Here is a 10,629-nt window from a genome sequence, read left to right as displayed (position 1 = left end):
GGCTGCTCTTGAACTCCTCATCTCAGGTGATCAGCCCATCTCGGCCTTCCAAAGTGCTGGGATTACAGGTGTGAGCCACCATGCCCAGCTGACAAAGGAAAACATTTAGTGAAATGTAAATATCAAGCTTTTAAACCAAGTCAAAAAAAACTCCAAAGCATAAAATGAGGTGGGATGCAGTGCCTCACACTTGTAATTGCAGCCCTTTGAAGGCCACAGCAGGATTCCAAGTCCAGCAGTTCAAGGTTATAGTGAGCTTCTATGGTGTCACTGCACTCCAGCCTAGGTGACAGAGCAATACTGTCTCAGAAAAGATAAAATTCAAAAATAGCAGTGATTAAGGGTAATACATAAGGATCATATATTGCCATAATATATAAAAATATAAAAGGTGGGCCTAGGGGCTTGTCACACTAAAGCTGACTCGAAATTGACCATACTCAGGGACGTTACGGTCTAACTCTCAAACTAGAGATTTAATACTTTTTTTTCCTTTCCCCCGAGACGGAGTTTCGCTTGTTGCCCAGGCTGGAGTGCAATCGCAGGATCTCGGCTCACTGCAACCTCCACCTCCAGGGTTCAAGAGATTCTCCTGCCTCAGCCTCCCAAGTAGCTGGGATTACAGCATGCACCACTACACCCGGCTAATTTTGTATTTAGTAGAGATGGGGTTTCAACATGTTGGACAGGCTGGTCTCGATCTCCTGACCTCAGATGATCCACCCACCTCAGCCTCCCAAAGTGCTAAGATTATAGGCGTGAACTACCGTGCCCAGCCAAGATTTAATTCTTCTAAAACCAAGACTGGTTCAGTCTAGACAGGGTACTGGTTCTCAATCTTGGGTGTACCTTGAAATCTCCTGGGAGCTTCACAATTCTGATGTCTGAGTCCTATTCTGCAGTCTGACATAATTGGTCTAGGGTATGAACCAGACACATTTTCAAAAGCCCCAGGTTAGAACAACTCCTCTCTAGGTCTGGTACATTCCATAAACTAGTCATAAGACATTAAGGGTAGTTCTTTTTGATACCAAATGGAGCTTGTATTATACCTAACTTACAGGCAGAGATATTTATGGCTGAGTATTTGCAGATACAGATATATCAACACAAACTTTAATATAAAAACCCTCTTTAGTCCACTTCCCCCCCAAGTATTGTTCTAAACGAGTATCCATTTTTCCCAGACACTGGGTATCACCTAAATCAACTCTTACAGAGTTTATGAACAAATGCTAACAACCTCCTACCTTAAGACCAAGTGCCTTTATTAACAGGGCTTTATGCCTGTTCAGTTGGCAAAATTTTATCACATTCATTCATTCTCAAACTAGAGCTTGGAACATAAATTACACGATCATCCTGTTTGTCAAAACATTTTCATAGCAAAATACCTGTACGTACCATCAACTTAATCATCTTCCACTATGACAGTAAACCTACATGGCAATTACTGTTCTACAAATATTCAGTTTACTCCAAACCTGTTAACTGCTAAAATGTACATATAGACAGGCTCCCATTAACATCAATCCTCAAAATCCCTGTGTGTCCAGGATCTAACTATACCGTCTATCTTAACTTCAATGCCTTTTTTTTTGTGGGGGGTGGGGAACAGAATCTTGCCCTGTTGCTCAGGCTGGAGTGCAATGGCACGACCTTGACTCGCTGCAATCTCCACCTCCCAGGTTCCAGCAATTCTGTCAGCTGAGATTACAGGCGTGCACCACCATGCCCAGCTAACTTGTATTTTTAGTAGAGAAGAGGTTTCACCATGTTGGTCAGCCTGGTCTCGAATTCCTGACCTCATGATCCGCCTACTTTGGCCTCCCAAAGCGTTGGGATTACAGGCGCGAGCCACAGCGCAGCCATTTCAATGCCTTTCTCACTGCAGGAGAAGCTATCTTGTATAGCCAGTCATCAAGCAGTATCTACTATTATTTTTGGGACTCAAAACCCAAATACTTTTTGAAGCCAAAATTAAATACAGCAATTGGAAAATGCCGAAAGTCTGCAAACTCACAAAAAAGCAAGGATTGTTTAAAAAAAAGCCCAGTGTTTCCATTTCACAAAAGCAATGGTCAGGGGTCAGGTCATGTCAAAAAGATTATAGAGGCCGGGATGGGCAGATCACTTGAGATCAGGAGTTTGAGTCCAGTTTGGCCAACACGTTGAAACCCCGTCTCCACCAAAAATAGAAAAATTAGCCAGGCATGATGGCAGGTGCCTGTAATCCCAGCTACTTGGGAGGCTAAGGCAGGAGAATTACTTGAACCCTGGAGGTGGAGGTTGCAGTGAGCCAAGATCTCCCCACTGCACTCCAGCCTCGGTAACAGAGTGAGACTCCATCTGGGGAAAAAAAAAAAAAGTGTAGAAGTGAACAGGGAGGCAAGCACTGCAAACAAATACTTTTTAATGGGTTTAAAATTTTTATTTTTACAAATATACTGGAGAATCATGCAATGCTGCCAGCATTGGATGCAATCCGGGGCCACAAGTCTGCACACTCCTTTGCTACTGGTCCTGTAATGGCAGAACCTGCATTAAAAAACAAAAAAACAAAAAAAAAACATGTGGGGGACAGGTTAAGACATCATCAAACAGAGGATCCTTGGCCTGTACTTCTAGACAACCCACCCAACCTCAGAGACCTAAGGAACAAGCCAGACTGAGTTCCTACCTTTCATCTCGCCTTTATTGTTCACTATGACCCCTGCATTATCTTCAAAATAAAGAAACACGCCATCTTTTCTACGGTATGACTTTCGTTGTCGAATGACCACTGCTGGATGTACTGAGAGAAGAAAAAAGGACAGCAGTCATTAACCTGTCAAGTCGCAACGCCACCACAAAAGCAGTTTCCAGCTAGACAGAATGTACACTCAGTGTTTCAGACAGTGTAAATATCAATCAATCTTCAAGGTGATCCTCCCACCTCAGCCTCTCCAGTATCTTGGACTACAGCTTGGACTCACCACCATGCCCAGACTTTTTTTTACTCCCAAAGTGCTGGGGGTATAGGCATGAACCACAACCATCTATTCACATCTTAAAATCAAAGCTGCCAGTATTTTCTCGCAAGTGTAGAACTCTCAGGAGGACAATTATCCTTGCCTATGCCTTTTCTAACTTCACCTCACAGGTGGGTTATTAAGATCCCAGTATCACTGAATTGGGATGTAGAAATGGGACCTGGGACCCCCAACTGCTCCCAGTCCTGGCAATGAGCAGAGACCAAGCTATTCAGATTTACACTGGAAAACAGTTCAAATTCCTGGGCCCAAACACCAGGCTTTATGTTTTACTTTTAATGTTTTACTTTCCAGTGTCATAAGTAACTTTTACACCCATCTGTACTAAAGTGAAAAAGATGCTTTTCCCAACTTTCAAAATCAAGTATCACTACACAGTGAAATATAATGCTTGTGAAGAACTATTGTAGAGTCAGACACACCTGGATTCAAATCTTCACTGATACTAGCGTGGGGTCCTTACACAGAATTTTTATAACGACAGGAAGACTATACAAAAAATAGATAAGTCTAATCAAGTTAGCAATGGGACACACATGAGGTAGCCAATACTTACTGACCCTCCTCTACTTATAAACCATTAAATGCTCACAAATTCATCAAGTAGACAAATAGACCTGGCCCTTTTGCACATTTCTGTGCTTGTTATTCATTAAGTTCCAAGGGGAGGGGATGTATTCATTTAGCAGAAACAAGGACCAAAAAAGACATTAACAAAATTGGATATGCACAGCTCGTTTTAAAACTGAAGTGTTCTGAGCTCTGGTCTGTCCCACCACTGACTGAGACCAACAATCCACTCTCCTGCCATCTCATCTACAAAATGATGGCCATTTGCTCTGCTCTTCTCTGACAGCTCCCTGGGCCACCAATCAGACCCAGGAAGTGTTCTGAGAAGAGGAAAAAGCCCATGCAATTGCTGAATCACAAGCACAGTGCTACCAAGCCCTCAAGTGGGTACCAAGCCCTCAAGTGGACATTAATGGTGAACAAAAAAAGATTTCTAACCCAAAGGTTAAAAATCTACTGGAGAGCATCGTGGGGTGGATACAGGAATAGGAGTAACTGTAATACATGGCTAACAAATCAACATCACATTTGTAAATCAAGGGATGGCCACGAACTCTTTAGAAGAGCAAGACATCCCAGGGTAGAGACAGACTAGGCAGGCATAGAAAAAAGTGCAAGAGCTGAAGTTAAAATGCATCAAATACCAGAAGTTCTTTTTTTTTGAGACGGAGTCTCACTCTCTCGCCCAGGCTGGAGTGCAGTGGCCGGATCTCAGCTCACTGCAAGCTCCGCCTCCCGGGTTTACGCCATTCTCCTGCCTCAGCTTCCCGAGTAGCTGGGACTACAGGCGCCCACCACCACGCCCGGCTAGTTTTTTGTATTTTTTAGTAGAGACGGGGTTTCACCGTGTTAGCCAGGATGGTCTCGATCTGCTGACCTCGTGATCCAACCGTCTCGGCCTCCCAAAGTGCTGGGATTACAGGCTTGAGCCACCATGCCCGGCCAAATACCAGAAGTTCTAAAGCCAGACAGGACACATACAGCAAGTATTTTGAGGCCTCCCCCTTTAAATCATACAATTGACAGGAAAACTTTTGAGGGGGCAGTCTGAGATTAAGTAATGAGCAATTAGCTGGGTGTGGTGGCGCACACCTATGATCCCAGCTACTCAGGAGGCTGAGGCAGGACAATCACTTGAGCCTGGGAGGTGGAGGTTGCAGTGAACAGAAAGATAGGTGCCACTGCACTCCAGCCTGGGCAACAGAGTGAGACTACGTCTCAAAAATAAATAAATAAAAATAAAATAATGAGCAGCTTCTCGTTTTCATTTTGTAATTTTTTTTTTTTTTTGAGAACCCAGGAGGCAGAGGTTGCAGTGAGCCAAGATCGTGCCATTGCACTCCAGTATGGGCTAAGCGACAGAGGGAGACCCCATCTCAAAAAAATCAATCAATCAATCTAAAGTATGGAAATGACAAGATGATGGTCCCCCCTCCAACATAATATGAACAAAAACTTAAGATACTTATCTCACACTGCCTCTCAATGGAAAACAACCTTGAGGCCTTGAAAAACTGATCCATTTTCCATTAAAGGAAAGAGTCCCCCCACTACTTATCAGTATTAAGGTGGGCTCAGTGTTTACTCACCCTTTTTTCTGAGCTCTGGTTTGCCTTTCTTGACTGTGGCCATCACCATGTCACCCACACCAGCAGCGGGAAGTCTGTTCAGCCGTCCCTTGATCCCCTTCACGGAGATGATATACAGGTTTTTGGCTCCTACAAAAGAATGTAAATAAAAATGAAAAATGTTGAGGGCCGATCAGGCCGTTCCATCAGTGTAACATTTCCCAAATACTTCCGAAGTCCCTCCCTCCACTGACTGCCCAAGCAGTTAGTCCTCAAGAACTCCTTGTCACACCACCGATTGAAGCAAACAACACAACATGTTGTCACTTCACCCAAAAGCGATGTTTTCACTCTCCCCTTTCTTGACGGCTCAATAGGTCATTAGGCACAGGCCCACTGAGTGCTTTTAAAAGGGGGAGTATAGCAACGTGCAGTCAAAGACCTCACCTGTGTTGTCAGCACAATTGATCACAGCTCCTACCGGAAGACCCAAGGAAATCCGGAATTTCGCACCAGAGGACCCACCACGTCCTGTGGATATAAAGGGAAGGTAAACAGGATAAAGAGATCACTATCTAGACATGGTTCGCAGTTCCCCCTCATACTCTTAAACTGTAATTCACCGCACATACTTTGACAGACTGTACGCTATAGATTAGCTCGCTCGGATTTTACTTATGCCGTCCCCGTGTGCCACCCGATTCTCACAGAAAATAGCCTATTTCTCACTATTACCACTCTGACATTGAAATTAAGGAACCTAGACTCAGTCCTTGTTCCAACTTTCGCAAAACGCAATTGCTCCTGCAAAGCATAAGACCGCAGAGGTCGCGCAAACCAGGGCCTCACCCAGTCTAACTTCAACCCCAATACGATAGCCCTATTCGCAGAGCGATCTCGCGGGATCCAGACTATATTCATGTCGGGATCCTGCTATGTCAACTCTCCAGCACCCCACTGCCACTTTCGAGGGCCCTGGCAGTGCTCTTGCGATGGCCTGACTCTCCCTCTCCGGCCTGAAGGAGAGCAAAGCGCCCCAGCTGCCTAGGGCCACCGCTCCTGACGAATCCGCCAGCCACTGCACGACAGATGGTGGAGGATCCTCCAGAAGCAAAACCTCACCTCGCTTCGACATCTTGAACGCCGGAAAGAGGAAAAAAGGAAGTTGAGTCAAAGGACGCTGGGATATGAACTTTGACGCCCCGCCCACCTTCGTCACGTGGCCGGTGCTTAAAACTCTGCCTCTTCCGCCTCTGGGCGCTGCCTTATTGCGTATTAAGTTCACGCCTTCGCTTTTGAGCCCTCTCTAAAGTGGGCGTTGAAGTAGCAAGCGCAAGAGATAGGAAATCTCTTCTCCGTGAGGTTAAAAGTAGTTAGGGACATGGAAGCAGTGATTTGTTAACTTGCTCACGACCTCTTTTGACAACTTAATACGTGCCAGGCCCTTATCTGCACACTAGAGAATAGGAATTAAAACAGTTTGTGCCATGTGGGGGTTCCCAAAGAAACAAAGACAGTGGGGGAGGGGGGAGAACCAGCTCTAAACGGTTTCGTTGAATGTAATAACAATTGAGAAGTGCTACAGATCATTCCATCTATGTGTTCTTGGTACCATACCATTCTGTATTTTACATATACAGTATTGCTCTATTTATTGACCCGCCCCCCCACACACACACACATACACATTTGTTTTTTCTTTTTTTGAGACGGAGTCTCGCTCTTGCCCAGGCTAGAGTATAGTGGCGCGCTCTCAGCTCGCTGCAACCTCCGTCTCCCGGGTTCAAGCAATTCTCTGTCTCAGCCTCAGAGTAGCTGAGACCACAGGCGCCCACCACAACGCTGGGCTAATTTTTGTATTTTTAGTAGAGGCTGGGTTTCGCCATGTTGGCCAGGCTGGTCTCGAATTTCTGACCTCAAGTGATCTGCCCGCCTTGGCCTCTCAAAGTGCTGGGATTGCAGGCGTGAGTCCCCGCGCCAGGCCACTTGCTCCTTTCACAGCTTCAGCCGCCCCTTTCTCCTGGGTTCTTCCAGTCCCAGGATACATTCATTCAAATACTTATTGAGCTCCTACTTTGTAGCAGGTTCTGTCCAGGGCGTACAGCAGATTACATCGGACAACAAAATAGATCAACATTGTTGTCCTTATGGAGTTTACATTCTGCTGGGGTGCAGGTGGAGGAGGATATTAGACACTAAACAAAAGATATAATAAATAATTGCAGTATGTAGTATGTTAGATGGGGATAAGTATTATAAAAATATAAATAGTATCGCTTCTTGGCCTTTTGGCCAAAATCAAGTGTAAAATACAAATAGTGGCCGGACCTGGTGGCTCACGCTTGTAATCCCAGCACTTTGGGAGGCTGGGGCGGGTGGATCACGAGGTCAGGAGATCGAGACAAGCCTGGCCAACACAGTGAAACCCCGTCTCTACTAAAAATACAAAAGTTAGCTGGGCATGGTGGCACGCGCCTGTAATCCCAGCTACAGCTACTCAGGAGGCTGAGACAGGAGAATCGCTTGAACCCGGGAGGCGGAGGTGGCAGGGAGCCGAGATCGCGCTACTGCACTCCAACCTGGGCGACAGAGCTAGACTCCGTCTCAAAATATATATATATATAAATAGCTCTTTGAGGAAGACGCCGTCGTAGGTGTTGCGGATCGCCAATCCTCACGCTCCTGCTCCCGACTCACCGCTGTTAGCTCTCGCCCAGGAACCAGTCGGTCAGGAAGCCGCGCAGTAGCCATGGCTTTTAAGGATACCGGAAAAACGCTCATGGAGGCGGAGGTGGCAGTTCACGAATTCGAGTCACTCTAATGAGCCGCACCATAAAATCCCTGGAGTAGGTGTGTGCTGATTTGATCAGAGGAGCAAAGGAAAAGAATCTCAAAGTGAAAGGACCAGTTCGAATGTCTGCCAAGCCTTTGAGAATCACTACAAGAAAAACTCTTTGTGGTGAAGGTTCTAAGACATGGGATCGTTTCAACATGAGAATCCACAAGTGACTCATTGACTTGCGCAGTCCTTCTGAGATTGTTAAGCAGGTTACTTCCATCAGTATTGAGCCAGGAGTTGAGGTGGAAGTCGCCACTGCAGACGCTTAGGTCAACTATTTTAGTAAATTGACTACCAGGTTTTTTGTTTTCTTTTTTTTTTCTTTTGAGACAGAGTTTCGCTCTTGTTGCCCAGGCTGGAGGGCAGTGGCGCGGTCTTGGCTCACCGCAACCTCCACGGCCGATATATATATAAATCAGCTGGTAATCGGCCGGGCGCGCTGGCTGACGCCTGTAATCCCGACACTTTGGGAGACCAAGGCAGGCAGATCACCTGAGGTCAGGAATTCAAGACCAACATGGCCAAAATGGCGAAACCTGGTTTCTACAAAAATACAAACATTAGGTCAGGAGATCCAGATCATCCTGGCTAACACAGTGAACCGCTGTCTCCACAGAAAATACAAAAAATTAGCTGGGCGTGGTGGCGGGCACCTCTAGTCTCAGCTACTCGGGAGGCTGAGGCAGGAGAACGGCGTGAACCCGGGAGGCGGAGCTTGCAATGAGCCCAGATCTCACCACTGCACTCCAGCCTGGGAGACAGAGTGAGACTCTGTCTCAAAAAAACAAAACAAAAACAAGCAAACAAACAAACAAACATTAGCCGGGCATGGTGGCAGGTGCCTGCAATCCCAGTTACTCGGGAGGCCGAGGCAGGAGAATCGTTTGAACCCAGGAGGTGGAGGTTGCAGTGAGCCAAAGTCCTGCTACTGCACTCCAGCCTGGGGTATACAGCCAGGGTCTATCTCAAAAAATATATAAATAAGGCCGGGCACAGTGGCTCACGCCTGTAATCCCAGAACTTTGGGAGGCCAAGGCGGTCTGATTACCTGAGGTTGGGAGTTTGAGACCAGCCTGACCAACTTGGAGAAACCCCATCTCTACTAAAAATATAAAATTAGCCTGGTGTGGTGGCGCATGCCTGTAATCCCAGCTATCAGGAGTCTGAGGCAGGAGAATCGCTTGAAACCTGGGAGGCAGAGGTTGCGGTGAGCCGAGATTGCACCATTGCACTCCAGCCTGGGCAACAGGAGAGTTTGAAACTCTGTCTCAAAAAAAATAGATAAACAAAAATGGGGCCGGGGCGGTGGATCACGCCTGTAATTCCATCACTTTGGGAGGCCAAGGTGGTTTTATTACTTGAGGTCAGGAGTTCGAGACCAGCTTGCCCTAAATAGCAAAACTCTGTCTCTACTAAAAATACAGAAATTAGCCAGGCACGGTGGCTCATGCCTATAATTCTAGCACTTTGGGAGGCTGAGGCTGGTAGAGTGCCTGAGCTCAGAAGCTGAAGACCCAGCCCAAGCAACATGGCAAAACTCTGTCTCTACTAAAAATACAAAAAATTAGCCAGGCATGGTACGTGCCTGCGGTCCCCAGCTACTCGGGAGGCTGAGGCACGAGAATCATTGGAACCTAGGAGGTGGAGGTTGCAGTGAGCCAGGATTGCGCCTCTGCACTCCAGCCTGGGCAACAGAGCAAGACTCTGTCTCCAAAAAACAAAAACTAACTAAAATTAGCCGGCCTTGGTGGCACACGCCTATACCCCTGGCTGTTCTGGAGGCTGAGGTGGGAGGATCTCTTGAGCCCGGAAGGCAGAGGTTGCAGTGAGCCAAGATCCCACCACTGCACTCCAGCCTGGGTGAAAAAGCGAGACCACATCACTAAAAAAAAAAAAAAAAAAAGAAAGAAAAGAAAAGAAAAAGAGAAAGGAGACAGAGAGAAGGAGTTAGAGGCTTCAGTGGAGGAGGAACACTTGAGGCCATGAGTTGGAGGCTTCAGAGAGCTAGGATCACACCTTTTTTATTTTTATTTTTTAGATAGGGTCTCACTCTGTTGCCCAGACTTCAGACTGGCTGATTGCAGCCTCAACCTCTCGAACTCAAGGGACCCTCCCATCACAGCCTCCCAAAGTGCTGGGATTACAGGCATGAGCCACTGTGCCTGGCCTGATCACACCTGTGAATAGCCACTGCACTCCAGTCTGGACAACACAGAAATACCCCATTTTTCTATATACAACAAATACAGCCAGCCGTTGTGGCTCATGCCTGTAATCCCAGCACTTCGGGAGGCCAAGGTGGCGGATAAACTGAGGTCAGGAGTTCGAGACCAGCCTGGTCAACATGGCAAAACCCTATCTCTACTAAAAATACAAAAATTAGCTGGGCATGGTGGCACATTCCTATAATCCCAGCTACTTGGGAGGCTGAGGCAGGAGAATGGCTTGAAGCCGGGGAGCAGGGTTTGTGGTGAGCCAAGATCATGCCATTGCACTCCAGCCTAGGCAATAAAGAGTGAAACTCCTCCTGGCTAACACGGTGAAACCCCGTCTCTACTAAAAAATACAAAAAACTAGCCGGGCGAGGTGGCGGGCGCCTGTAGTCCCAGCTACTCGGGAG

At 46.7% G+C, this 10,629-nt stretch overlaps 1 protein-coding gene across 2 annotated transcripts; it reads right to left on the bottom strand.

Moving 5' to 3' along the window:
• Positions 1–114: 114 nt before the first annotated feature.
• Positions 115–6,434, bottom strand: RPL23 (ribosomal protein L23). 2 transcript variants are annotated; one of them, XM_011959828.1, is made up of 6 exons: positions 6,293–6,434; positions 5,618–5,701; positions 5,192–5,320; positions 2,681–2,794; positions 2,441–2,538; positions 115–282 (listed from the first exon to the last, which is right to left on the bottom strand). In XM_011959828.1, exons 1-5 carry the CDS (start codon positions 6,303–6,305, stop codon positions 2,456–2,458), a joined length of 423 nt encoding a protein of 140 aa, XP_011815218.1. In that variant the 5' UTR covers positions 6,306–6,434; the 3' UTR covers positions 115–282; positions 2,441–2,455. The 2 variants fall into 2 exon arrangements, with proteins under 2 accessions (XP_011815218.1, XP_011815217.1); XM_011959827.1 differs by lacking the exon at positions 115–282 and having other exon boundaries at positions 2,410–2,538.
• Positions 6,435–10,629: the final 4,195 nt, after the last annotated feature.

Source organism: Colobus angolensis, unplaced genomic scaffold (genome assembly GCF_000951035.1).
Source record: "Colobus angolensis palliatus isolate OR3802 unplaced genomic scaffold, Cang.pa_1.0 Scaffold50, whole genome shotgun sequence".
NCBI lineage: Eukaryota > Metazoa > Chordata > Mammalia > Primates > Cercopithecidae > Colobus > Colobus angolensis.
This window is presented reverse-complemented; position numbering and strand designations above follow the sequence as displayed.

Bases quoted from the DNA above. Each gene is read 5' to 3' on its own strand.
- RPL23 (XM_011959828.1), bottom strand. The intron at 5,321-5,617 runs GTGAGGTCTTTG...ATTCTTTTGTAG, and splicing joins CAATTGTGCTGACAACACAG to GAGCCAAAAACCTGTATATC. The intron at 2,795-5,191 runs GTGAGTAAACAC...TTCTTCTCTCAG, and splicing joins ACCAGAGCTCAGAAAAAAGG to TACATCCAGCAGTGGTCATT.